Below are 27,101 nucleotides of genomic sequence, written 5' to 3'. Positions count from 1 at the left end.
GAAGACTGTGCTGTAAAACACGCCGTAGCCACTCCCTTGAAGCCGGCCGAGCCGTGCACACAGGGCTGGCGGTGCCAAGGCTGCGCCCGGCTGGGCCCGTGAGAAGCCAGCACCGCAGCGAAGTTTGCCTGTTTGTCAGGCCTGGGGGTGCCTCTCCCTCTGGGGGAAACGATGCTTACGGCATTCGGCGAGGACGTGGGGGCTCTGTCTGGGTGCGGGGCCGTGTACTGGGCCGGCTGTGGCAGCTGGGGGCGTGGCTGTGCCTGAGCGGGCTCTGAGAGGAGGAAGCTGGCCACGAGTGACCGTCTCTGAGACCCAGTGGCAGGAGGGTGTTCTCGCTCCGCCTGCAGGTTTTGCTGTGTTCTCTGTTCTCATGGTGAGGGGCGTGGCTCACAGCAGCCGGACGGCTGCCAGGGCTCCCAGTCGTGCCGAGGGCAGAGGCCCCGCACGTCGCTGTGGCTCCCCCCAGGGGCTCCTGCAGCTCCGGCCGGCTGTCCCATGAAGAAAGGCCCCCTTGTCCGATCACTTTGGGCAGTGAGTGGAGACTGCCCCCACCCCCCCGAGATTGCACCTGCCCGTCGGCAGTGTTGTACACTGCTAGCTTGCCGGGTGCTCCGAGAGCTGCCGTGGGCAGGGCCCTGACGTGAGCAATGCCCACTTTTATGTGTTTCTGTGAGGCATCAGCTGACGACACTCAGGGCACGCGTGGTACAGTTATCCTCGCTGTCCTCTCCAGGACCCACGTCCTCAACGCTTGAGCCTCTCGGAAGATGGCCTGGGGATCGCGCACAGCCTAAGCAGGCCTCCTGCAGACGTGCAGCCGCCTGTGCAGTACCCACAGAACCCAGGCCAGCGTGAGTGCAGAGTGAGCGGTGGCGTGGCTTGGGGGTGACCCCGGACACGAACCTGTCTCCGCTGCAGATGCGCTTTCGGCCCGCACGCGTCCCGCTCGCTGCTGGTGAAGCCGTGTCTGGGGACCCCCAGGCCGAGGCCAGCTGGCCGTGCAGGTCGCCTCTCTGGGAGCTCGGCTGGAACCTCACACATTTATTCTTGCTTGTGGATGGGGGAGCGGATCTCCCTTCCCTGTGTGGTAGGCTTCCTGCTTCCCTTAGCACGTCCCTCAGCCGGGACGGCGGGGACCAGAGGCCCAGGGACGGCGAAGGGCTGTGCAGGAGTTCGTGGGGGAACGCCGTTGCTCCTGATGTGTGGGGTCTGAGTGTGCGAGTGCGACTCTGTGCATAGGAGTGTGAGTGCGTGGAGTGTGTGTATATGTGTGTGTATGGGTGTGTGGAATGTGTGTGTGAGTGCGACTGTGTATGTGTGTGGGTGTGTGTATGTATGTGTGGAGTGTGAGTGTGTGTGAGTGTGAGTCTGTGTATAGGAGTGTGAGTGTGTGCGAGTGTGAGTCTGTATTCTGTGGGTATGTGGAGTGAGTGTGTGCGAGTGTGACTGTATATGCGGGTGTGTGTGTATGCATGTGGGTGTGTGGATGTGTGTGTATTTGTGGGTGTGTGGAGTGTGAGTACTTCTGAGAGTCTGTATGCACTGATGTGTGGAACTTTGTGGATGGTGTGTGTGTATGAGTGTGTGAGTATATTGTGAGTGTGTATTTGTAAGTCTGTGGGCTGTGTATTGCATCTCTAAGTTGGAGTATGTGGGTGTGTGAGAGTTTGTATGCACTGTTGTGTATCTGAGATAATGTGTGTGCTGTGTGTGTGTGAGAGAGTGTATTGTGAGTGTGTTTGTGAAGTTGGGATTGTGAGTATTGTGAATATGTGGAGTATGTGTGAGTGTAAGGGTGTATTGTGAGTGTGTATGTGAACTCTGGGTTGTGTGTGAGTATTGTGAGTGTGTATCTGGAGTATGTGTGAGTGTAAGGGTGTATTGTGAGGGTGTGTGTGAAGCCCGAGTTGTGTGTGAGTATTGTGAGTGTAAGGGTGTATTGTGAGTGTGTATGTAAGTTTGGGCTGTGTGAGTATTGTGAGTGTGTATTGTGGAGTGTGAGTGTGTAAGAGTGTATCTTATAAGTGTGGGGTATGTGTATGTGTGAGTTTGTAAGTGTATATGTGTGGAGTATGAGTGTATTCTGAGTGTGTAACTGCGTTATGAGTGTGTATCGTGTAAATGTGGGGTGTGCATATGTGTGGAGTGTATTAAAAGTGTATTGTGACTGTGTATCTTAGGAGTGACTGTTGGGTGTGCATGTGTGTCAGTGTGTATGAGTGTGACTGTGTGAAGACAGGAGCCCGGGGGAGCGAGCCCCACTTCCCCTGGCCTCCTTGGTTGGAGGAACTCTGGCAAGTGCGTCTGTGCCCAGCCCTGGTTCTGCCCTCTGCTGATGTCCTGGAGGCAGAAGCAGGTGACCCGACAGTCAGGAATCCTCCTCTTTGTACTGGACAGTTTGCTTAGCCACACGCTTAGAGAGTTTGGCGTGAAGTGTGTTTGTGTAGACTGAAGTGCAAGCCTAAGAAGAATTGTCCTCAAATCTGTTTCCCTACTGGTGTTTACCTGCTGTTTTTCCTGACTTCACCATTTGCTGTTTTGTCTTGCTTATGTAAGAGAGGTGCTCCGTTTATTATATTTCTTGCTCTAAGTAATACAGCATATGGTGATAGATGTAAACAATACTTGGGGGCCAACAGCAGGTTAGGCCACCACCTGGGACACCCCCATCCTACCCCGCAGTGAGTGTGCATGGGGCGTGTGTGAGTACGTGTGTGCCCGTCCCACCCTGCAGTGAGTGTGCATGGGGTGTGTGTGAGTACGTGTGTGCCCGTCCTACCCTGCAGTGAGTGTGTATGGGGTGTGTGTGGGTGTGTGAGTACGTGTGTGCCCGTCCTACACTGCAGTGTGTGTGTGGGTGAGTGTGGGTGTGTGTGAGTACGTGTGTGCCCGTCCTACCCTGCAGTGTGTATGGGGTGTGTGGGTGTGTGTATGTGTGTGCCCGTCCCACCCTGCAGTGAGTGTGTATGGGGTGTGTATGGGTGTGTGTGAGTACGTGTGTGCCCGTCCTACCCTGCAGTGAGTGTGTGGTGTGTGTGGGTGTGTGAGTACGTGTGTGCCCGTCCTACCCTGCAGTGTGTGTGTGGGTGTGTGTGAGTACGTGTGTGCCCGTCCTACCCTGCAGTGTGTGTGTATGGGGTGTGTATGGGTGTGTGTGAGTACGTGTGTGCCCGTCCTACCCTGCAGTGAGTGTGTGGTGTGTGTGGGTGTGTGTGGGTGTGTGTGAGTACGTGTGTGCCCATCCCACCCTGCAGTGAGTGTGTGGTGTGTGTGGGTGTGTGGGTGTGTGTGAGTACGTGTGTGCCCGTCCTACCCTGCAGTGAGTGTGTGGTGTGTGTGGGTGTGTGTGGGTGTGTGAGTACGTGTGTGCCCGTCCTACCCTGCAGTGTGTGTGTATGGTGTGTGTGTGTGTGTGAGTATGTGTGTGCCCGTCCTACCCTGCAGTGAGTGTGTATGGGGTGTGTGTGGGTGTGTGTGAGTATGTGTGTGCCCGTCCTACCCTGCAGTGAGTGTGTGGTGTGGGTGTGTGTGGGTGTGTGTGAGTACGTGTGTGCCCATCCCACCCTGCGGTGAGTGTGCATGGGGTGTGTGTGGGTGTGTGTGGGCATGTGTGAGTACGTGTGTGCCCATCCCACCCTGCGGTGAGTGTGCATGGGATGTGTGTGGGCGTGTGTGAGTACGTGTGTGCCCGTCCTACCCTGCAGTGTGTATGGGGTGTGTGTGGGTGTGTGTGAGTACGTGTGTGCCCATCCTACCCTGCAGTGTGTGTGTGGTGTGTGTGGGTGTGTGTGGGTGTGTGTGAGTATGTGTGTGCCCGTCCTACCCTGCGGTGAGTGTGTGGTGTGTGTGGGTGTGTGTGGGTGTGTGAGTACGTGTGTGCCCGTCCTACCCTGCAGTGAGTGTGTGGTGTGTGTGGGTGTGTGTGGGTGTGTGTGAGTACGTGTGTGCCCACCCCATCCTGCAGTGTGTATGGGGTGTGTGTGGGTGTGTGTGAGTATGTGTGTGCCCGTCCTACCCTGCAGTGAGTGTGTGTGGGTGGGTGTGGGTGTGTGTGAGTACGTGTGTGCCCGTCCTACACTGCAGTGTGTGTGATGTGTGTGTATGTGTGTGAGTACGTGTGTGCCCGTCCTACCCTGCAGAGTGTGTCCTGCGTCCTGGCTGCCTCCTTCAGCCCCAGCGTGTGCTAAGCACCCGGAAGGCTGCGGTGAGGAGCCAAAGGGCTGGGGCCCGGCCGCCCACCTGGGAGAGGCAGAGGTGCCCTGGTCTGACTGCAGCCTGGCGCAGCCCCACCTGCGGCAGGCAGTTAGCGAAGGGAGACGTGTCGCCGTCTCTCTTCCCCGTCCTCCTCTCCTTCCCCTCGTCCTTTCCGTTAAATGAAGACGTTTGAGAAAATGTCACTCTGACGGTGGCTGAGTGGAGAGCCCCCGTGGCAGTGTCCTGTGTTGTATTTGCTGTGACTTCATGGTTTCTGTTCACTGATCCGCTAAACTTTAAAAATAAACACAGGGAAGCACTTTTTCCAAGGGAACAATTCGGTACATGTAGAGTTGTGCAACCACCGCGTTCCTCTGGTTCTAACGCAGCGCTCGGGCCCGAGGAGAAACCGAGCCCCAGAGGCAGCCATGGCCAGCGCCCTTCCTCCAGCCCCGGCAGCCACAAACCCACGCCCCGCGTCCACGGTCGGCCTCTTGGAGACGCTTCCTACAGAGGGAACCCTACAAACTGTGACTCTGCCCAGGGGCTTCTGTCACGGCCGCTTGGAGTTCTGTGCACCAGGGACCATGCATCAGCGTTTCATCCCTGCCTCTGGCTGATGACACCTGTCATGCCTGTGCACACCGGGTGTCAGCCCGCCCGTGGTGCCCGTGCACGCCAGGTGTCAGCCCGCCCGTGGTGCCACGCACAGGAGGTGTCAGCCCGCCCATGGTGCCCGTGCACACCGGGTGTCAGCCCGCCCATGGTGCCCACACACACCGGGTGTCAGCCCGCCCGTGGTGCCCACACATACCGGGTGTCAGCCCGCCCGTGGTGCCCATGCATACCAGGTGTCAGCCCGCCCATGGTGCCCACACATACCGGGTGTCAGCCCGCCCATGGTGCCCACACATACTGGGTGTCAGCCCGCCCGTGGTGCCACGCACAGGAGGTGTCAGCCCGCCCCTTGTACACGTGCACACCGGGTGTCAGCCCGCCCATGGTGCCCACGCACACCGGGTGTCAGCCTGCCCGTGGTGCCCGTGCACACCGGGTGTCAGCCGCCCATGGTGCCCACACATACCGGGTGTCAGCCCGCCCGTGGTGCCCACACACACCGGGTGTCAGCCTGCCCGTGGTGCCACGCACAGGAGGTGTCAGCCTGCCCATGGTGCCCACGCACACCGGGTGTCAGCCCGCCCGTGGTGCCCGTGCACGCCGGGTGTCAGCCCGCCCATGGTGCCCATGCACGCCGGGTGTCAGCCTGCCCGTGGTGCCCGTGCACACCGGGTGTCAGCCCGCCCGTGGTGCCCACACATACCGGGTGTCAGCCCGCCCGTGGTGCCTGCGCACACCGGGTGTCAGCCTGCCCGTGAAGCCATGCACAGGAGGTGTCAGCCTGCCCATGGTGCCCACGCACACCGGGTGTCAGCCCGCCCGTGAAGCCACGCACAGGAGGTGTCAGCCCGCCCATGGTGCCCACGCACACCGGGTGTCAGCCCGCCCCTTGTACCTGTGCACACCGGGTGTCAGCCCGCCCCTTGTACCCGTGCACACCGGGTGTCCGCCTGCCCATGGTGCCCACGCACACCGGGTGTCAGCCCGCCCCTTGTACCCGTGCACACCGGGTGTCAGCCCGCCCCTTGTACCCGTGCACACTGGACGTCAGCCCGCCCCTCGTACCCGTGCACACCGGGCGTCACCCCGCCCGTCATGCCTTTGCCCACCTCTGATCCGGGGTTGCCTTTGTCTCTAGCCTCTGCACCGTAAGTTCCTCTCCCTCATGGGGCTCAGCACAGGGGTGACAGCAGAGCAGGTGTGGTTTCGTGAGTCACGTCAGTGCGACAGCGAGCGGGGAGAGTTCTGCGGGCAGCGCGGCTGGGGCGGTTTTTGCCCTGGTGTGTTTATCCTGGGGGCAGGGACGTGTGCGGTGTCGCCTGCCCCGATGTCCCGGATGCTGTTAAACTGACGGCTGGAGCACTTGGCCAGCTCTTGGTTCTGTCTGGAGTTCTTACCCAGCAGACAGGGAACCGCAGGGCAGCGCACGCCCGTTCTCTGTGACTCAGCGTGGCCGCGTGCGCCTCACTGGTCCCCTCTGCTTTCTCCCCAGAGGTTCGTGGAGAACAGCAGCGTGACCGCCTGCTACAACGAGCTCATCCAGATCGGGCACGGGGAGGTCCGCTCCCAGTTCAAGCTACGGTGAGTGACAGCGCGGCGTGCACACGTGCAACGCCCACACGTGCTCTTAGTCCACAGTGCTCACATGTCCACACAAGCTCATAGTCCACAGTGCTCACATGTGTGACGTCCACACATGCTCCCATGTCCACACGTGCTCACAGCCCACAGTGCTCACATGTCTGCACGTGCTCACAGTCCACACACGCTCACATGTCCACACGTGCTCACAGTCCACACGTGCTCACACGTGTGACATCCACACATGCTCACACATCCACAGCGTTCACACTCCACAGTGCTCACATGTCCACATTTGTTCATACATCCGCACGTGCTCACATGTCCACATTTGTTCATACACATGGCATCCACACATCCTCACACGTCCACACGTCTTCACGTGTCCACATGTCCAAACGTGCTCACAGGTGACGGCGAGTGATACCATGTGACACCAACAGGAGGTGCCGGTCCTTTAGAACAGCGCGTCTGTCACCAGGCTGATGGGCGCTGTTCACAGCCGAGTCCCGGGGTGTCACTGGTGGGTAGCGGGTAAACAGTGGGGTCTGTGCCGGGGTTCCCTGGGTGGAGTGGGATCAGCTGTTAGCATCTCTCCCTTTGAATTTCCATGATTTGCTGCTATTTTGAACTTTGCAACCTAGGAAAAGGCTTGGTTTTTGTACAGTTAGGTTGGGTTGGTACAAGCTCTGAGGCTACTTCCTGGGGCCGTGCCTGGACTGGAGGCACGGGGCAGCCCGAGGTGGGGGTGTTTATGGTGCTGCCAGCGTTGCTGTGCACCTGCCGGCTGTCTCCCGGGGTCTGTGAGTGGCTTTGCGGTTATGTGGCGCTGTAGGAGCAGGCCTCCGCCCACGCTCTTGACCGGACGGGCTTTCCCAGGGCCTGGCTGGGGCAGGATGCTGGGCTCGGTTCCGTCTGCCTCAGGGCCCACCTGCAGTGTCAGCGTCCTCGCTCCTGCCCGGTTTGTGCAGGCTCCACCCTGGCATGCTGAGCTGGGCAAGGGGCGGCTCCTGTCCGCCTGTTCCCAGCAGCTTCAGGGGCTGGAGGAGGCCCAGCGGTCCCTGCCCTGCCTGGCGCTGGCCACCGGGAGTCTGGTCAGCTCAGGCTCAGCGCAGGAGGAGGAAGGTGGAGTGTGTGTAGCTGTGAATCCTCCCTTGCGCGCTATCTTTGCGCTCAGAGATGCCGAGAGCCTCTTCACCTTGTCCTGTGTCCTTGGTAGCCAGCAGATCGGGGGGAGCCCAGGACCGGGGAGGGGGTGCTGTTGCCTTCCAGCGGCTCAGAGCTCTGAGCAGTCGCGCGGGAACAGCAGTCGCTTTCTTAGGTGGAAAACTATTAGAAAAGGGTGTCGGAGCAGTGGGAATTCGGGGGTTTTAAAGCCTCTGGTGAAGAATGTTGCTGGAGACTTTGGTGGACACCCAAGTCTCCTTGTCCCTGTGTGTTTATTGGCTTCAGCAAACTTCATAGATGTTTCTAGAAAGCAGCATCGCCCTTCTTCAGTATTCCATGGCTTTAATCCTCGTGTCCTGTGGCTGATTCCTGGGAGTCTCTAGTCGTCTGAGGGCACCAGGACTTGGTAAGTTCTCGTAGGTTTTTCGGTCAGAAACAGAATTAGAAAGAGAAGGTTGCAGTGTTTTCTGTCTTCCCCGTGCGTTGGCCACAGTGAAGCACCAGCAGCGCATCACCTTATTGTCAGCCAAGTCCCCCACCCTGACGGGAAGTGTGACAGGGAGGGAGGGCCGGGGTGCCGCAGGGCCGGGCTCAGCGACGTTAGGGGCCCTTGCCCAGCCTGAGCGGGACAGAGGCAGGCCTGGCAGTGTGCGGTCAGCCGTGAGCATGGCCAGCAGGGGCAGGTGCGCGTGCTGCTGGCATCCGCTCAGACACTGGGCGCACAGGACTGCTCAGGGCCTCCTGAGCTCAGGCCTGTTTGTGTCCAAGCTCCCGACACTTGGGGGCCTATGGCGCCTCGGCCTCGCTGTCTGGAGCTGCTTCAGAGAGCTGGGCCCGCAGTAGAAGTCCTAGTGCATCGACTCACCCTGTGAACGCAGGCCAGTGTAGACCTGAGCTGGGACGGCCGCGGCCCGGGAAGGAGGGTTTGCCTGGCGCACCAGCCCTCTCGCCCGCTGTGCCGGCCTCACCCAGGCCATCTCCCTGGGGTGTGTGTGTGTGTACACGTGGGCGTGGCTTCACTCTGCCTGGTCTGCCACACCCTCCCCGGGCTCTTAGGGCATTCAGGGACACTGGGGCGTCCACCCGTGTTGGGGGTGGGGTGCAGACAGCTGCGGCGTTTCCTGCGGACTGGAAGGTGAGGCTCCCACGTCCACAGTGCCAGAATAATCCTGGTCTGACCTGCAAAGGTGTTCCCGACAGTTCCCCCCCAGCTGCAGCTCAGTATGTGCCGGCGCTGCCGTGTGCACAGGCAGCCTGCGCCATGGGCTGGCGTCCAGGGCTCAAGGTGGACACGTGTCTGCGGACCGTATTTTTATTTCACTAGGGTTGTAGGCACCGGATCTGTGCTCCCACGTGAAGGTTGCATGACGTACGATGGCTTTCAGAGGTACAGGAACTAAGCCACGTGCCCACGTCTGTCCGGTGAGCTCTGCTGGACAGAGGGATGCGTGAGATGAGGCTGTGGTCACCTGGGCCAGGTGACGACCGTTCCCTCCTAGTGGCCTGCGCCTCTCTCAGGACAGGACCTCGTGGACCTAAAGCACAGGTGATGGTGGGGCCAGAGCCTCCACTGCTCACTTAGGCCAGTGCAGTGCTAGCGGCTGCACCTGTGAGTCAGCCGGGCGTCACTCCCGAACCGCCGTGTTCATTTGACTCCGGGTCTTAAGGCAGCCGCGGTCCTCAATGTTAAAAACATTCAAAGCTTCCACTGGGCAGAGCCCTGATCCATGGGGCACAGCACCGTTCTGTATCGGCAGGTGTTTCCAGGAGCTTGGTCCTCACCTGGGCCCTGCGTGGCAGCTGGCGTTAGAGCAGAGGCAGCCGACTGCATAAAGAGACCAGCCCCCCCGGGTTTGTGCTTCAGCCCCTGCACCCATGTCCCAGCCCCCTGCACTGTGACCCAATCTCCCCGACCCCGGCCTCGCACCCTTGCCCTAGCCAGCGGCCGGTGTGAGGTCCAGGTGCTGCTACACCTCCCTCCTCGTGCACCCCAGAGCGTGCTGCAGTTTGGACCATGTTTAGAATCTTTTCCCGCAGGCTACCACTCTGCCCCGCCCATTCCTTGTTCCAGGTGGCCCCTGTGTGTATGTGTGTGTATGTGTGTGTGTGTACATGCGTGTATCTCTGGGCTCACACGTGTGTACATGTGTGTGTGCTGTCTTGATGCCGTCCATGTAGAGTAATTTGGAAGGGACGCGGGATCTGTGGCCCAGCCTCCCAGCCACAGCCGAGAGGCGAAGCGCTGAGAGCCTCAGGGGCTCTGAGCCCCCAGAGCGCCCAGTGTGCTGGCGTGCATCCGCTCCCTGTCATCACACGGGGCTGATGTGGGCTTCACACCCCGTGCCTGGAGTATCCACGTCCCCCCTGGGACCATGGAGCCCCCGAGAGGGCGCGGGACAGGGGCCACCGTGCCCGTTCCCCGTGAGTTTCTACGCTTAGTCACCTTTCCTTCCTGGGGGTTTCTGTTCAGTTTTGCAGCTTCTTCACCCAAGGCCACAAAAGTAGACGTGTGAGAGGCACACTTAAGTGGTTTCCAAGAACAGGGAATTAGCAAGTGTGGGTTCTTCTGCCTGAGGATGTGAAAAATTAATGCGAGCGATTAAGTTCTGGACTCCAGGACAGGGCTGACATCGAGGGCCTCTTTTCGGTGTGGGTTTCTTTGAATAGAACGTCAGATGGAAGAGACTGGAAGCCCAGGTAGACTCGGCACCGGGTAGTGCTTGTCCCGGGGAGCAGTCATCCCCGGCCACTCCGGGATCCCGGGTGCTCCGTGCTGTTGGGCGTCTGACAGTCGGGTGCTTCGTGAACAGCCGTCAGGAGGTTCTGGGTGTTGCATTTAGGGACTCGTGTCAAGGAAGTCTTTGTGGTACCAGAACGGGGGCTCTCTGACGCACCTGTTCATGTTGTGGTGGGGACTTGGGGTGCTCTGGAGAAAAGGGTTCACCGCTTGGTGAAATGTGCCGAGCGCCCATCGTCCAGCTCTCCCGGGGAGCTCTGTGCCCCCAGACTGTGTCTGCCAGCCGGCAAGTGCTGGGCCCAGTTTGGACCGGGTGCCTGCAAGTGCTTCCCATGAGCCCTTGCTTCCTCCCATGAGGCCGTGCGGGCGACTCTGGGGTCTGGTCAGGTCGTACTCATTGTCCTGATTTTCAGATGCAGTGGTGGGAACAGGGCAGTGCCCAGTTCACATGGGCGGACTTGAGTAGTTTAGTTAGTTTTGCAAAAGATTTGTTTACTTCAAAAGTCAGAGTTACAGATAGAGAGGGATCTTCCATCCTCTGGTTCACTTCCCAGATAACCCCAATGGCCAGCACTAGGCCAGGCAGAACTCAGGAGCCAGGAGCTTCATCCAGGTCTCCCAGGTGGTTAGCAGGGGCCCGAGGACTTGGGCCATCTTCCACTGCCTTCCCAGGCCATAGCAGGGAGCTGGATCAGAAGTGGAGCTGCCGGGACGTGAACCTGTACCCATATAGGGTGCCAGCACTGCAGGCAGTGGCTTTACCCCCTGAGACCCTGGAGCAATTTAAATAAACAGGAGCTGCACCTGGGGTGTGGGCCGCAGGCAGGCAGTGTTCCGTGCTCTGCTGGCCGAGTCCCAAGCCCTTAGGGGGCAGGCGTCTCACTGTGTAACCACGCGGACACTGGCCTTCCCTGGGCAAGACCCTGGCTGTGCACACGGGCCGCTGGGCCGCCGCTGAGGACGTCGGGGTGGCGTCTTGGGTGTGCGTGCCAGAAGCGATCGGCGGTGGCTCACTTTTCACCGAAGGCCTGAGGAAACAGGACCACTACTCGGAGTTCTCACGAACAGCATCGAAGGCCAGGTGTCGAATCCTTGCGGGGTCTCTGGGCTCCGTGAAATGCCCCACAGACACGGTTTCCACCCTTAGACACCCGTGAAGTGCGGATGGTTGTGTGGGATTCTAACGAGGGAGTTGAGAATCTGACTGCAAAGTTCCAGAAATGGCGAGGACCGGCCCCAGGCACACGGCCCAGCAGGGGCTGCATGGGTGCCGAGCCTGGACTCCGCCTGTTCCCCTACCGCTGCGCCGGGGGCGTGGCCAGGAGCCAGGAGCCCCCGGGGAGGAAGTGAGGAGGCGTCGCTGTGTGTGCTGTGATGGGCAGACGGCCTCCCGCGGGGGCGCCTGATGAGCGGCTCCTTGTGGGCAGGACTTCTCCGCGACCATTCTGGGACAAGGGCGCCATGACAGGACTTCCAGGACCGTCTGCTCCACTCGGCTGTCCTGGGTCACGGCTGAGGTTGGCGCAGCACCTTGCCGAGGTCTGGAAGAGTGTGCTGATGACCGTCTGTCTTTGGGTAGCGTGTTCACAGGAGTATCTTCTGGTGCCGGCGCTGTGGTGTAGTGGGTAAAGCCGCCGCCTGCAGTACTGGCATCCCGTATAGGCGCTGGTAAAGCTGCCGCCTGCAGTACTGGCATCCCGTATAGGCGCTGGTTCGAGTCCCGGCTACTCCACTTCCAATCCAGCTCTCTACTATGTCCTGGGAAAGCAGTCGAAGATGGCCCAAGTCCTTGGGCCCCTGAACCTGTGTGGGAGACCTGGAAGAAGCTCCTGGCTTCGAATCAGCACAGCTCTGGCTGTGGCGGACAACTGGGGAGTGAACCAGCAGATGGAAGACCTCTCTCTCTCTCTCTGGCTCTCTTTCTCTCTCTGTGTAATTCTGACTTTCAAATAAATAAATCAGGCCGGTGCCACGGCTCAATAGGCTAATCCTCCGCCTGCGGTGCCAGCACCCTGGGTTCTAGTCCCAATTGGGGTGCTGGATTCTGTCCTGGTTGCTCCTCTTCCAGGCCAGCTCTCTGCTGTGGCCCGGGAGTGCAGTGGAGGATGGCCCAAGTGCTTGGGCCCTGCACCCCATGGGAGACCAGGAGAAGCACCTGGCTCCTGGCTTCAGATCAGTGCTGTGTGCTGGCCACAGTGGCCATTGGGGGGTAAACCAACGGAAAAGGAAGACCTTTCTCTCTGTCTCTGTCTCTGTCTCTCTCACTGTCCACTTTGCCTGTCCAAAAAAAAAAAAAAAAAAAAAGAAATCCTTAAAAGGTATCTGCTGTGGCTCATGGGTTGAGGTTGAAAGACGGCTCTTTCCCCCCTTGTCTGTTCAGGCTCACTATCCCCAAATCTCTTCCAGTGGGGGATGTTTAAGAACAGGAGGGTATGGCTCACAGTTCTGGACTGCCGGCAGGTTTCCGGGTGTCCCGCGAGCTCTGGTGGCACAGGTGGACCGTAGCTGTGTGCTCACGTGGCTCCTGAGCAGGGGCCCCGGCTGTGTGCTCCCATGACACCTGTGCCAGGCCCTGGCTGTGTGCTCACATGGCTCCCGTGGCTCCCGTGGGGGTCCCTCACTGTGTGCTTGCATGGCTCGGGGCAGGGGCCCTCACTGCAGCCTCTGGGACGTGGTTTCACGTGGAACCCCATGCGATATCATCAGCTCCCAGGGCTCCTTCTCATTGCTGTCCTGCGGGCGTGAGATTCCCACACGGACCCTGGAGGAGGCCCCACATTTAGGCCACTAGAACAGCAAAAGGCAGGACTTTAATGAATCCAACATTAGTTGATTTGTCACATAGCAGACAAAATGCAACTTTTTAAATGTATTTTATTGAATTTTTAATAGGTTCAGTAGAGTTCATGGAGTTCTGAGAATGTAATGATGTTTTTTATAAAAGGACTAACGTCGGTTTCTGTTTTTGTTTTTTGCACCTCTCAGGGCCTGTAATTCGGTGTTCACCGCCTTAGACCACTGTCACGAAGCCATAGAGATAACGAGCGACGACCACGTGATTCAGGTAGGAAGGCCCTGGTGTCGCGGCGGCCCCGCGTCCGCTAGGCGCTTCCTGCGCTGCAGGTCCTCTGGGGAGGAGACGAGCGCGTGGGAGGCAGACTGCAGACTGGGCCGAGAAGCACCTGTTCGGTACAGGACAGAGGCTGGGTTCGCATCGGGCCTGCCATTCCCCCCACGGAGACGGGGGAAACCTGAGAAACGCCTGTGAGGACGGGGCGTGCAGGGCAGTCGGCCACATGATGGAGTGGACGCCTGTAGGCACCGTGGAAGCCGAGTGTTTCCCAAGGTGCTCATTGATGGAGGGCTTCACAAAGTTCGTGGAAATGCGGATTGTGCAGGAACTGCGTGAATTTGTCAGTTTTCTGCAGAACAAACTTGGTCTTTCAACTCCGTTTGCCATGGGCTGTGGAATTCCCTCACACTTGCCTGCTCTTCATGTTTTGTATTCTGACTGCAAAGCCCTTAGAGTAACAGCATCTTCAGGAAAAACACGTGTGTAGCAGAGACACTTGCTGAAATACGACAGACTTGGTGACTAAGACACAGTAACCGTGCCAGGCGGTCAGTGTTGTGGTTAAGACACCCGCACCCGCGTCGGAGCCTGGGTTTCATACCCGGCTCCGCCCCGGCTCCAGCTTCCGGCTAACGCACGCCCTGGAGGACAGTAGCGGTGGCTCGGGTGATGGGGGCCCTGTCAGCCACACGGGGACCCGGATTGAGTCCCGGGTTCCTGGCCGGGTCCTGGCCATTTGCAGGCACTGGGGAGGATGGGAAGGCCACGGGAGCGTTGTCCTTCTCACCCTCCATCCTTCAGAATTACATAAATCACGTGAGAAACAATGATTGTCCATGGCAGAGCCCCGCCCTATAGACTGGCCGCAGGGCGCTGGCTCCGTGGCAGAGCGGCCGAGCAGCCAGCGGCACCCAGGGCCCCGCAGCAGGAGCCCGCAGCTGTGTCTCGGGCCTCTCGGGCACACGCAGACAGCATCACTGTCCCCAGCGCTTCATTGAGGTCATCCCGTTTGCACAGGTGAGGAGAGTGAGGCCCCTGGAGGCCGGCGGCCCAGGTCAGAGCCAGAGCACGCGGCGGTGCCTGACTCCCAGACCTGCCGCCCGCCTCCCCTCCGACTCGGGTGCCCCTCAGAGGGCACCTGGAGGCTTCCTCTCCTTGCTGGCCATCCCTGGCCCCTGCCCACACCACAGAGGTGTCAGACGTGGTTCCCTCCCAGAACCCGCGGGATGGGGCCGCAGCAGGATCTCACTGGGGCACGGTGCTGCCCGTACGGCAGAGGCGGGGCCGGCTTCCTGCACTGAGGGAACTTGAGCTGTAGGACAAGGCTCCACGGCCCGTTGCTCAGGGCACCGCCTGGTGCTTCCTACTGCAGTGACCAAGCAGTTGGAAAAACAAGACCCGAGCAAGGGAAGGAGGCAGACTGGACAGGGGGTGTTGTACGTACGGGAGGGGGCGCTCATGACCCTGTGCTGTGCACGCCGAGGGTGGGCCTCCGTGGGTGCGCTGGAGGATGCCTGCCCCTGCTGGTCACCAGCGTCTTCCCCGGATGAGGAGCTGGGCACCCGCTGTGAGCACCCACTGCACAGGTCGGGTCACAGCACGCAGAGTTTAGGAACGGTACCTCTGTGTCTGTCCGTCCATCCATACAGACATCCAGTCTCCCTCCCTGCTACACGCGTGTTGGCTTTAGAACGTGACACGGTGCCTCCCGAGTTCCAGGCGCATTATAAGCCTCCTGCACCCACTCGAATATTCCGTGTAGCAGTCCTGAGTGCAGAACTACCGTCACAGCCGTGTCACAGATGGGAACCTGGGAGGAATGGAGAGGGAAGGTGGTTTGCCCGCGGTGGCTTAGCTGGGCGTTGGCTAGGATTTGAACTTGGCGCTGGGTCTTACCTGTGGTTTCTGCTGATTTCTGAAGTCCAGGGACCGTGGTGTGAAAGAGGCCATGAGTTCTAATCACGTACACAGCCTCACGGGGAACAGAGCATACACACGGGAGGATGACTGAGGGGTGGCCTTCGTGCCTCCTCGCTCGGTGCCTGGGTTCAGTCCCCGGCTCCAGCTCCAGATGCCAGCGCCTGCTGATGGTCGCCCTGGGGAGCAGCGGTGACGGGTCTCTGTTACACACACGGGAGACCTGAGTCAAGTTCCTGGCTCCCAGCTTCCCCCGGCTCAGCCGCAGCCAGTGCACGGAAGCTCACGGTCTCTGCCTCTCAAACACTAATAGAATGAGGTCCAGGTGAGGAAGTCAGCAGACTGGGACCACCCACAGACAGCCCTGAGCTTCCCGAGATAAACCCACAGCCCCTCTGCCCGCGAGGATGTGATGTCTCGTGGGGGACAGACACCAGAGCTCTCCCAGCAGTCGCTGGAGCTGCGTGCAGGCGGGGGGAGCCCCTCACAGGAGCACCCCTGCAGTGGGCGGGGCCCGGCCGAAGCCAGGAGCTTCTGTGTCTCCCACGCGGGTGCAGGGCCCCAAGCACTTGGGCCATCCTCCGCTGCTTTCCCAGGCCGTAGCAGAGAGCTGGATCAGAAGCGGAGCAGCCGGGACTTGAACTGGCGCCCGTATGGGATGCTGGCACTGCAGGCCGGGGCTTTAACCCGCTGTGCCGCAGCGCCAGCCCCCAGCTTCCCTCTCGTTCTCGTCTTGTGCACACGGTTCCTGACGTGCCCTCACGTGAGCCAGCCTGTTGAGCCGAGCTCTCGTTTGCCGCTGTGTCCTTTCCGGGTGGGCGATGGTGGGCGGGACCTGGGGAGGTGGACAGGCTGCAGGTCCTCCCCTCTGCCCCCAGGGCACGGGTGGTAGCTGAAGGGGTCCAGGCTCCCGAGGAGGAGCTGCTGCCCCCAGAACTTCCCGTGCTCCCGTGTCTGGGCCCCGCCCCTCGCCCGCCCGCACTGACGAGCCCACGCCCCCACAGTATGTGAACCCCGCCTTCGAGAGGATGATGGGCTACCACAAGGGCGAGCTCCTGGGGAAGGAGCTGTCCACGCTGCCCAAGAGCGACAGGAACCGGGCCGACCTCCTGGACACCATCAACACGTGCATCAGGAAGGGCAAGGTGGGTGAGCCGCGCGCGCTGCAGCAGGCCCTCCGAGGCTCCGCCCCCGGGCTGAGCCCCCATGGCTGGGGGTGTCGCTCGCAGGAGACAGCGTGATGCCTGCTGGAGGGCTGCCCTGCTGGGTCGACCTTGGGTCTCAGGTGCACCTGGCGGTTTGGGGAGAGGACCCTCCTCCCTGTGTGGACCTGACCCGCCTGTCACGGGCATCCCCCCTCCCCCCGAGCTGTGGTGGTTGCTGGTTTGCTGGGGTCGGGGGACTGGAACACTGAGTGTCCACACGCACAGGCAGTCCCGAGTTTGTGTCTGCTTTGGCTCCCTGTTCTCTTCCTCCCCTCCGCTCCCTGTGCACCTGCAGCTCCTTGTCCCGCTCCCCTGCTCCCAGGGCGTCCACCTCAGCCAGGGAGGCCCCCTGGGGCCCCGCTGCAGCGCACGGGACCTGTGCGGTTCTGAGGGTGACCTAGAGGGAGCCCTTACCTGGTCCTGGGTAGCAGAGGGCTGGTAGAGGAAACAGCCCTCCGGTCACGTGTCCTGGGCCCTCACGGAGGGCGGGCTGATGTGGTCTTGTCTCCGTGCCCTGGGGCCCTGTCGGCCTTGCGGGGGGGCGGGGGGGGGGCGGGGGGTCCAGGACAGCTGCCAGGGTGTGTGATACCCACGGAAGTACGCGGGCATGTCGCTCTGCCCGCTAAGAGCTGGTGTGTGGCTGAGAGCTGGCGTGTGGCTGGAGGCCTCGGCGAGGGTCCTGAGAGCCCCCATTTCCCCCGCAGGAGTGGCAGGGCATCTACTACGCCCGGCGGAAATCCGGGGACAGCATCCAGCAGCACGTGAAGATCGCCCCGGTGATCGGCCAAGGCGGGTGAGAGCACACTGCTTGTCTCCAGCCGACACGAGGCGGGGCCCTCCCTTGTGGGCACGGGGTCCGCGGAGCAGAGCGCAGCCTGGGCCTCAGCCCACAGATACGTGCAGAATGCCAGCGTGGGCCTCAGCCCATGGATACATGGGCGGTGGGCGTGCGAGCTGTGCACCGGGGCACCTGCAGCGGCCGCGGTGGCTTCGCGGTCTCGGGGCCTCTGGAAAGCAACGCTCGCTCCCCTGCCAGCCTTCACCTGGCTCCGCCTGGTTCCCTGGGGCCAGAGCCCCCTCTGGGACTCAGATTCTGGCTGGTTCATCCCCACGAGAGAAGAGGGTCTCTGGCTGGGGCTGCGGCCTCCCCTCTCTCCTCCAGGCCGTCTGGTTCTCTGTGCTTGTAGCTCTCTGCAGGCCGGGCCTGGGCTCTGGCCTGCTCCATGCCGGCTGAGAGAGCAGAAAGGCCGCCATTAGGGAGGGAAAGCTGGGCCCTTAACCTCGTGCCGAGACAGCGAGAAGGTGCTGGTTTCTTCCATCTCTGGCCGGGGTGCTGTGGACCCCCCGGTCATGCGTCGTCCATGCCAGCCCTGTAGTTGGAGTCCATGGCCCTGAGTGGTCCTGGCTGACCTGAGGGAAGATGTGTCGCTGCTATTGGGGTCACTTTGTATCAGAGCACAGACGGCAGTGACATTGTGTGACGTTTCTGGGAAAGGACCATGGTGGTTGTGCCAATAAGGGAACAAGGGTGTGAGAGAGCGCCCATGCCCACGCCCGCACACCACCAGCACCAGGACGCCGGGGCTCCTGGGGCCCCGAGGTCCTTGCGGTCGGCTGCTCGGGCAGGAAGCCAGCGGTGTCTGAAGCAGCAGAGAGCTCGAGTGTCCCCTGGTGGGTTGGTTTTGGGACTGCCCTCCTGCCAGCTCAGACCGCTGCCCTTGAACTCGCTCACCTCTCGTCGTTGGCGGCTCCCTCGGGTCTGTCTCTAGGGCTGGGGGCGCCCATGGGGCCCTGTGCGAGGGTCTCAGGTGTGGCAGGAGGCTGCCCGGGGCCTCCTGAGGGGCTCAGCCCCGCTGTTGCTCCCGCACTCAGACGGGAGGCCGCATCATGGCTGCCCTGTTGTTTCCATCGTCGGCCTGGGTCCGTGTCTCGGAAGATCGCAGCCGAGACCCACGTGGAGTGCAGAACCAACAGGTTCCCAAGCCCAGAGATGATGCCCCACCACCCAGGGTAGACTCTCCTGATCTTACGCGTTTCATGGACCAAAGAAAAGGTTCTTTGACGCACAAGCGACTTCCTGTGTGGTCCCCCACTGGTCAGCGGGAGCGGTCAGAGGCCACTGTGACGACAAGTGGGGACTTGCTACGTCTTCCCGCTTGAGTGAAGCTCCTTGGGGAATAACCCGTATTCTGTGCTCTCTGCAGAGTCCTCCAGAGAAACTGAGCCGTGGGGAGGGGAGAGGAGAGCGGGAACCCCCCGGGCTGCCAGGTGCCGGCTGTGATGTAAGCCCCGGGCTTCACGGCTCTGGAATGTGGCTTTGAGCCGGTGTTTTGCACAGGGGTGAGGTCCCTGTGGTCTTCGTCCGGTTCCCTTGTGGTACTGAGCGGGACCACGGGCTGAGGTCCAAGATCCTGTCCTTGACCTTGAAGCGAGAGGATTTTTCTCTGAACAATGCCGTCCTTCTGACAAGTGCGGTGTGAGACAGGGTGGAACGTTGACTACAGAAACAGCGGCCGTGACATCTGGCCATCGCCCAGCCACGTCTCATCCTCTTCCTATAAAACCCCCAGCACAGGCAGAGTGACCGCCGGGGTGTGGTCACGTCGCCCCACCCCTGAGGACTGAGGGCTCGTGGGAGCTGACCTGAGTAGCTGCTACGAAGTGGCGTCCACAGGAGCACGGTGCTCCTGGGCCAGCCCCGCCCAGGGATGCCGGTTCTGAAGGCACGTGTCGCTTCGGTGTAGGCTGGGTTTTGCTTGGATGTCAGCTGTAGCGTTTTGCTGGAAGCAGGCTCTGTTGGTGCTTTCGTGTGCTGAGAGGTTGAACCACTCCTGTCTGACTCACTGATAACTGTTGTCGTCCGTAGGAAAATCAGACATTTTGTGTCCCTCAAGAAACTGTGTTGCACCGGTGACAATAACAAGCAGGTACAGTAGTCCCCTCGCTGTGTCCGCTTTGTCAGCCGGGCATGTGCTGCTGTCTGCGCTGTCCCTCGTCCCGTCCCCCAGTGGCCGATGCCGGGCCCGCCTGCCACGCGGCTTTGAGTCTCCGTCTTCGCTGCCGGTGCTGGCGGGTGATGGTGGAGCCCGAGGCTGAGCAGCTCTGTGGCCCGAGGTCTGTGAGCGACCCTTCGTCCTCCAAACAGGAAGTCTGTCTCCCAGCACAGCTCCCTCAGCAGAGGGGAAGGGTGCGTCCACGTGAGTGCGGTGTGCGTCCACGTGAGTGCGGTGTGCGTCCACGTGAGTGTGTCCCTGTGGCACATTCGTCCCAGAAGCCAGCATTCCAGACGAGGGCTGGCGTTGCTAATACCCTGGCGTCACCGTGGTACCTGGGAGAGCTATCCCCTGAAGTCACAGGCTGTTGGTGAGCTGCCACACGAGGGGCTTCGGATGGTTCCTGGGAAGGTGAGAGCACACGCTGGCGCACGTTGGGGCTGAGTCCGGCTTCTGCCGACGCCCACCCTGGCACCAGCAGGTGACGGCTCCAGTGCTTGGGGCCCTGCACCCATGTGGGAGACCCGGCTGGAGGCTGCAGCTCCTGGCTCTTACCCGGCCCAGCCTCAGCCGTCGCAGCCATTCGGGGCCTGACGTGGCAGATGGGAGAGGTCTCCATCCTCTCCCTCTCCGCCTTTCAAATAAATAAAAAATGGAGAATTTTCTAAAGATACTGTGCATTTTCCGTGAGCTCTCCGAAGTGCCCTTGTATTTAAAACCCTTCATGGGCAGTTACAACAGTAGCATTGGTAGAGGCCCTGGACTGTGTGCTTTGTCACCGCGTATCTCGCCTGGGCGAGGTCAGGCCTGGCCAGGGAGGAGGGGGCTCTGGCAAGGGTGGGCATGGGCCATCAGCTGGGTGCCCTTGGTGGCTTCCCCCTGAAGCGAGCCCCTGGTCCTGGGGATGCTGTGACAACCACGATCAGCTCAAGTGACGCCCTGGGAAGGGCAGGGCGAGGACTGTGTGACCCAGGCCGGCCTGCAGGGGTGTGGGCTCCACATGGCCAGGGAGGGTGACAGTGCCGCCTCCAGAGAGACAATGGGGCTCCAGCAGCCAGTGCTGGCCCTGCGCCAGGCTCTGGGGCTGTTGGCCTCTGAGTGCCAGAGCAACCAGGGAAAGGCGCCATCCAAAACAGGTGCAGCCACACCCCTGCCCCCCCCACCCCAGCTCTTGGAGTCCAGGGACCCCATCTTCCTGCAGCTGCACACCCCTGCCCCCCCCCCCCGGCTCTTGGAGTCCAGGGACCCCATCTTCCTGCAGCTCCACACAACTGTCCAACCCAACACAAGGGCTGTGTCCCTCTCAGGCCCACGGCCATCTCAGCCACCTGGTGCTGCCCCGTCCCGTCCTTCCTAGGGTGCCCACACTGCCTGGCGCACAGCCGGCCCTCGGGCTGGGCCTTGTTGTGAGCACAGTGGCGTGATGCCAGTGGCCAGAGAGGCTGAGGAGGCCATGGCACTGGAGGTGAGCAGCCGCTCCAGAGCTCAGCCTTAGGGCCATGACGTCAACTAACTGCACAGCACAGAGCCCCGCCCCAGCCGCTGAGGTCACCTCACAGTGCAGAACTCTGCCCCTGCTTGCTGACGTCACCCAACAGTGGTGCACTGTGCTCCGACCCTGGCCGGTGACGTCAGCCAGGTGCGCTGCACAGGAGATGCGGGTTTTCCTTGAGCAAAGCGTTGCTTGCCGGGTGGCTGCAGGACGGCACCTCCACACAGGAGCAGGTGACAGGTGGCCGTGGGGGCAGTGCTGGCGAGGGTCCCCGACAGGAACAGCTGTGTGCAGGGGAACCTGGGGGCGCTGCTCTCTGAGGGTCAGCTCTGACATCAGGTGGGCGTGGGTTTGTGTTGAGCAAGGAAAGCCGTGGGCAGCAGGACAGACTGGCACCAGGGACGCAGCTCCCTGCCCAGAGGCTGAGCGGGTCACAGCGAGCCCCAGGTCCCGGGAGGCAGCAGACTGCCCTACAGCCCAGAGTGGTCTGTTGAAGGGCCGCGTTCCTGGTTCGGACCCATGTGGCTTGCCCGTCTGGAAGGCGTTTGCTTTTCTGAATTTTGTTCATGCGGGAGCCGCAGCAATGTTCCCACGGTGTGGTGCCGGCCCTGGCGCCCTCTGCCTCCATACCAGGCCCTGGCTTTTGCCTGGTCTCCAGGTCAGGATCCCAACCCAGAAGTGAAGCTTGCTGTGGGGTTGCCAGAATCTGTACACGGGGTCCCAGAGGCAGGCGGGCATGGGGAATGGACACTCCTGGCACCCCAAGGTGACCCAGCTCCCCCTCTGTAGGCCTGGAGCCTCCCTGTGGGGGGAGCCTGGTCTCAGCAGGGGGCTCCTGTCTGCGTGGCCCCAGTGCATCCATTGGCTGTGCTCTGGAGCCTGAACCCCACATGATGTTGGGAGGGCAGCCTCCTGGAAGCTGCTGGGCGGCAGTGTCCATCAGGAGGGAGAGGCCCTCGGGGAGGCACGGGTGTGCCCTGGCTAGGAAGGGTAGGTGGTTGGGCGAGCACGGCCCACCCAGTAAGCAGCTCCAGAAATGATCCCCCTGCTCCGCGGGTCCTGCGTGGAAGGCGCCACGAGGGTGGGTGGGGCGGGGCTCAGGGCAAGCTTCTGCCTTCTGCTCATGGACCCAGAACAGGGCAGGAGGGCGGCAGGAGGGAGCCCTTCCGGCCTGGGGCTTCCCCACCTCTGGGACTCCACTGGCCTCTCACCAGCCTCGTGGCGTGGCGGGAAGCGTGCTCCTCCCGTGAGAAGGCGGGCAGGCTGCCGGCTCAGGGAGCACTCTGCCTCCTGCCCACGGCCAGCTGGCTCAGCAGGGAGTCCCAGGTTTGAACACGCTGTCACAGTGCTGATGTGAGACTGATGGGAGGGCGGCTCGGGGGCTGAACTGCCGACGAATCTTGAGAGATGATGTTTTGGGGTTCGTGCCTGCTGCATTGTGTAGCAGCTGTTCTGTCTTGATGTTGTAAAGATGCATACAGCCCAGCACGTTACTGTGATCGTAAAGTATGAGACGGAGCCCAAGGCATTAAGGATATGGAGGGTTGGGGGCGCAAGGGAGAAAGACGGGGGTTTCCGTGTGCTGCAGGTTCCTTGTGAGGGAGAAGGGACCCAGCCCCAGAGCCAAAAGCAGGCGAGCTGTGAAGGGATCAGATTAGGCTCGGCATAGGACAGAGTTATATATATATATATTTTTTGACAGGCAGAGTGGACAGTGAGAGAGAGAGAGACAGAGAGAAAGGTCTTCCTTTGCCGTTGGTTCACCCACCAGTGGCCACTGCAGCTGGCGCACCATGCTGATCTGAAGCCAGGAGCCAGGTGCTTCTCCTGGTCTCCCATGGGGTGCAGGGCCCAAGGACCTGGGCCATCCTCCACTGCACTCCTGGGCCACAGCAGAGAGCTGGCCTGGAAGAGGGGCAACCGGGACAGAATCCGGCGCCCCAACCAGGACTAGAACCCGGTGTGCCGGCGCCACAGGCGGAGGATTAGCCTATTGAGCTGTGGTGCCGGTCAGAACAGAGTTATTTAACAGCACTGACCAAAGTGGTGGCCTCAATTGGTAGTGAATTCCCCACCTTGAGAGGTGATCAACTGGAAGTAGACCAGGCATTTGGTGAGAGAAACTGACATTGGATACAGGATGACCTGGACGAAGGGCTCCCAAAGTGCAGGTCCCTGAGCTGTCACACCCCAGGGGATTTGTTAGAATCAAAAAATCTGACCTGCAGACCCTGAAGCCCTGGGGGTGGGCTGGGCAGGCGTCATCATGGGCCCCCCAGGGGACCCCGATTCACACAGTGTGAGAGCTGCTGGCTGGGACACGTGTGTCAAGGCCGGAGGCATGGATGTGGGTCTGGGCCGTGAGCTGTCGTGGGCTGAAAGTAGAAGAGAGTTTTCAGTTCATGTCTGGCCCTCCAGCCTTCCTGAGGGTGAGGACCCTACCCCACTCTGGCCTAGCCACATCCAGTGCTGTACTGGGCCAAGTCTGGTTGTGATGGGATCAGTGGGGGGCACAGGCCCGCTTTCAAAGACAAGAGCGACCAAGTTCATGTTGATTCTGTGTGAAACTTGCACAGAGCTGAATTCCAGTGAGTTTCACCTATTTTTATTTTTTTATTTTTTTAGTGTGGCTGCTAGAGAATCTAGGGTTGCCTGTGTGGCTCTTGGGTGTAGCTTGGCCATGGCCCCATTGGACCCCACGGCCCCCTCAGCCTGTCACACACCCTACGAGTGCAGAGGAAGCTCGAGAGCCAGGCCCACGGTGCGGCTCCTGCCCATGAGGTCAGCCAGGAGGCCACTGTGGTCGGCATCTGCCCTGGCGTTCGGCAGTCGCACAGAATGGGGAGCCATGGGCCACCTTTCAGTTCTCAGAACCAAGTGCAGAACCTTGGGGCACATCCTGCCCTGCCGAGTCTACCTCGGAAAGAAGTGGGGTGCACAGGGAGCTGGTGAGCGCCAGGGGACAGCTGGGTGCAGTGCTCATGTCCGTGCCATCTTGGCCACGGAGTGGACAACTGGACACAGCCCCCATGCCCGAGCCGTCTAGGCTACAGAATGGATGACTGGGTGCGGTCCCCGTGTCCACACCGTCTGGGCCATGGAGTGGATGGCTGGGTGTGCTCCTCTTGCCTGGGCTGTAGGGTGGATGGCTGGGGTAGATGGCTACATGTGGTCCTCATGTCCACACCGTCTGGGCTGTGGAGTGGACAGCTGGGTGCAGTCCTCATGTCTGGGACACAGAGGACAGCTGGGTGCGGTCCTCGTGTCCGGGCTGTGGAGTGGATGGCTGGGTGCGGTCCTCATGTCCGGGCCGTGGAGTGGACGGCTGGGTGTGATGCTCATGTCCATGCTGTCTGGGCTGTGGAGTGGATGGCTGGGCACAGTCCTCGTGTCTGGGATTCAGAGTGGACGGCTGGGTGCGGTCCTTGTGTCTGAGCTGTGGAGTGGACGGCTGGGCGCGGTCCTCGTGTCTGGGCCGTGGAGTGGACAGCTGGGCGCAGTCCTCGTGTCCAGGCCGTGGAGTGGATGGCTGGGCGCAGTCCTCGTGTCTGGGATTCAGAGTGGACGGCTGGGCGCAGTCCTCGTGTCTGGGCTGTGGAGTGGATGGCTGGGCGCAGTCCTCGTGTCTGGGCCATGGAGTGGACAGCTGGGCGCAGTCCTCGTGTCTGAGCCGTGGAGTGGACAGCTGGGCATGGTCCTCATGTCTGGGTTGTGGAGTGGACAGCTGGGTGCAGTCTTTGTGTCCGGGCCGTGGAGTGGACAGCTGGGCGCGGTCCTCGTGTCTGAGCTGTGGAGTGGACGGCTGGGCGCAGTCCTCGTGTCTGGGCCATGGAGTGGACAGCTGGGCGCAGTCCTCGTGTCTGAGCTGTGGAGTGGACGGCTGGGCACGGTCCTCGTGTCTGGGCCATGGAGTGGACAGCTGGGCGCGGTCCTCGTGTCTGAGCTGTGGAGTGGACGGCTGGGCACGGTCCTCGTGTCTGGGCTGTGAAGTGGAAGGCTGGGCGCAGTCCTCGTGTCTGGGCTGTGGAGTGGACAGCTGGGCGTGGTCCTCATGTCTGGGCCATGGAGTGGACAGCTGGGCATGGCCCTCGTGTCTGGGTTGTGGAGTGGACAGCTGGGCGCGGTCCTCGTGTCTGGGCCGTGGAGTGGATGGCTGGGCGCAGTCCTCGTGTCTGGGTTGTGGAGTGGACAGCTGGGCGCGGTCCTCATGTCTGGGATGCAGAGTGGACAGCTGGGTGCAATCTTCGTGTCTGGGCCGTGGAGTGGACAGCTGGGCGCGGTCCTCATGTCTGAGCCATCTGGGTGGCGGAGTGGGATTTGTGCTGAGAGCCCCGTCTGTAGCAGCTCTGTTGTTAGCTGTGGGTGGGCTGGCTCAGGGTCTCCCTGCCCGTTTGACACCAGAGCAGTGGCTCCGGGTGGCAGCCGGGGAAATCGTGGTCCTGGGCACAGTCTGGCGTCACCAGTGTGTCGGGGACAAGGCTGCCTCACAGTTGGGGCTGTGCCGCCCTGCAGGGGTCCTGGCACGCAGCCATCTGCCGAGCCTGTCACGGGTGGGCGTGACTGACATGCTGTGCCCCACCTAGCAGGACCACGGTCACTGCCCGTCCTGGCCGGGCCCAGGGACCCTGCTCAGTGCTCCAGGAGAGAGCCACCTCGCACCGTCGTGGGCGCCGCCGCCTCTGGCTGTCCGCCTGTGAGCTGCACCCACTGCCCAGGTGCTCTGAGGCCGTCCACCCCATCCTCGGCCCCCTGGCTTCGTTCCAGGCCCCACCGCGGCCCAGCCTTCACTGCCCTAGGCCTCTGCCTCCCCACGTTCGGAATCCACAGCAGCTTTTTTATAACACATTTCCCACGAACTCTCGTGAGACCCCTCATGTGTGCGGATTTCAGAGTTTTGCACCAAACCCATCTCTGAGTCGTATTTCCTGTGGGCTTTCTGAGGCCGTCACGTGGCTGCTCCCTGTCCCGTGTGTTGTCACAGAGCGCATGGGCTGCCTCCGCCCAGCTGGGGCACAGGCGCTGCCCGACTCCTTAAACCAGGGCAGGAGGCTGCTGCAGCCGGAAGCGTGAGCCCAGCCGTGTCGGCGAGCGGCTCCGCGTGTTTGGAGAGGAGTGTGTTTGGTCAGCGCGGCGGGGTGGGCACACTCACGGCAGGTGCCCCGAGGGTGTGCTGCTGTATTTGGTAAGGCCACTGTGCAAACAGAGTTGTCCTGACTTCTCCACTCAGCTTCAGCACGCGTCCACAGGAGCTGTTTAAAGAACCCCTCTGACGTCACAAAGCCACGTTTGTTTTCCCCCAAGAAGCCACCGTTGGAACAGCAGAGTCCAAGCAGACCCGCGGAGCACCTGTGCCCACTAGGGCCTGAGGGAGGCGCTGACCATGCCGTGCTGCTTACCAGGTCCCGAGGGAGGTGCTGACCGTGCCATGCTGCCTGCCAGGGCCGAGGGAGGCGCTGACCACGCCAGACAGGAGCCCCTGCGGGGACGGCGAGACCGAGGCACGCCGTGCGCTCTGAGACAGGACTGCGAGCACGGAGGGAAGTGGGGGGACCTCTTCCTGCCTGCTCACAGCGGCTCCGGGAAGCCCCCAGATGAAGAGAATTAACCAAGAACGTTGTGGGCACGGCTGTCGCAGTGTGGCCGGGGCTGCCTCCAGCCACGTGGACACATGCGCCCTTGACCCTGGCACGGAAGCCCGGCCCCTCCTGGCCGGCAGGGTGGCAGGCCCGGCGCTGTGTGGCCTGGCCAGCCGTGGGTCTCTTGGTGTTGTCTGTCCTCTGAGCCACAGCAGTAGATGTCTGTAAGGCGCCGGGTGGGAAGATGAGGGGAGACTGTCGGTGGGGCCATCGGGGTCGAGGAAGGTAAGACAGGTTAGGTCAGGGACGCTGAGCTGTTGGCTGACAGTCGCTGCTGCTCTGTGCCGCAGTTAAGACAGTGGGGGCTGAGAGAGGAGGGGGCTGGGTTGGAGGCTGGGAGGAGGGGGTTTCCCCTGCACCACGCTGAGTCTGGACTCTGCTTACCCAGGGCACTTGGCTCTGGGCCCGAGATGCTGCAAGACCCTCGCAGTGGCCCTGAAACTGTGACGTGTTCAGCCGTCTTGCTGGTGGCCCACAAGGGGTCA

The 27,101-nt window shown here is 61.4% G+C and overlaps 1 protein-coding gene across 9 annotated transcripts in view; it reads left to right on the top strand.

Moving 5' to 3' along the window:
- PDE8B (phosphodiesterase 8B) overlaps positions 1–27,101 on the top strand; it is a 164,982-nt gene that overhangs the window by 109,853 nt on the left and 28,028 nt on the right. For 5 of the 9 annotated variants that reach the window (XM_062212534.1, XM_062212535.1, XM_062212539.1 and 2 more), the window contains 5 exons: positions 6,308–6,396; positions 13,286–13,364; positions 16,295–16,435; positions 17,200–17,288; positions 19,362–19,422. In XM_062212534.1, coding sequence (XP_062068518.1) covers positions 6,308–6,396; positions 13,286–13,364; positions 16,295–16,435; positions 17,200–17,288; positions 19,362–19,422 — 459 coding nt within the window. The remainder of the gene's footprint in view (positions 1–6,307; positions 6,397–13,285; positions 13,365–16,294; positions 16,436–17,199; positions 17,289–19,361; positions 19,423–27,101) is intronic. The other 4 variants (XM_062212541.1, XM_062212540.1, XM_062212537.1 and 1 more) reach the window with 3 other exon arrangements.

This window comes from Lepus europaeus, chromosome 15 (genome assembly GCF_033115175.1).
Source record: "Lepus europaeus isolate LE1 chromosome 15, mLepTim1.pri, whole genome shotgun sequence".
Classification (NCBI taxonomy): domain Eukaryota; kingdom Metazoa; phylum Chordata; class Mammalia; order Lagomorpha; family Leporidae; genus Lepus; species Lepus europaeus.
The sequence above is the reverse complement of the archived record's forward strand: the minus strand, read 5'-3'. Positions and strand labels throughout refer to the sequence as shown.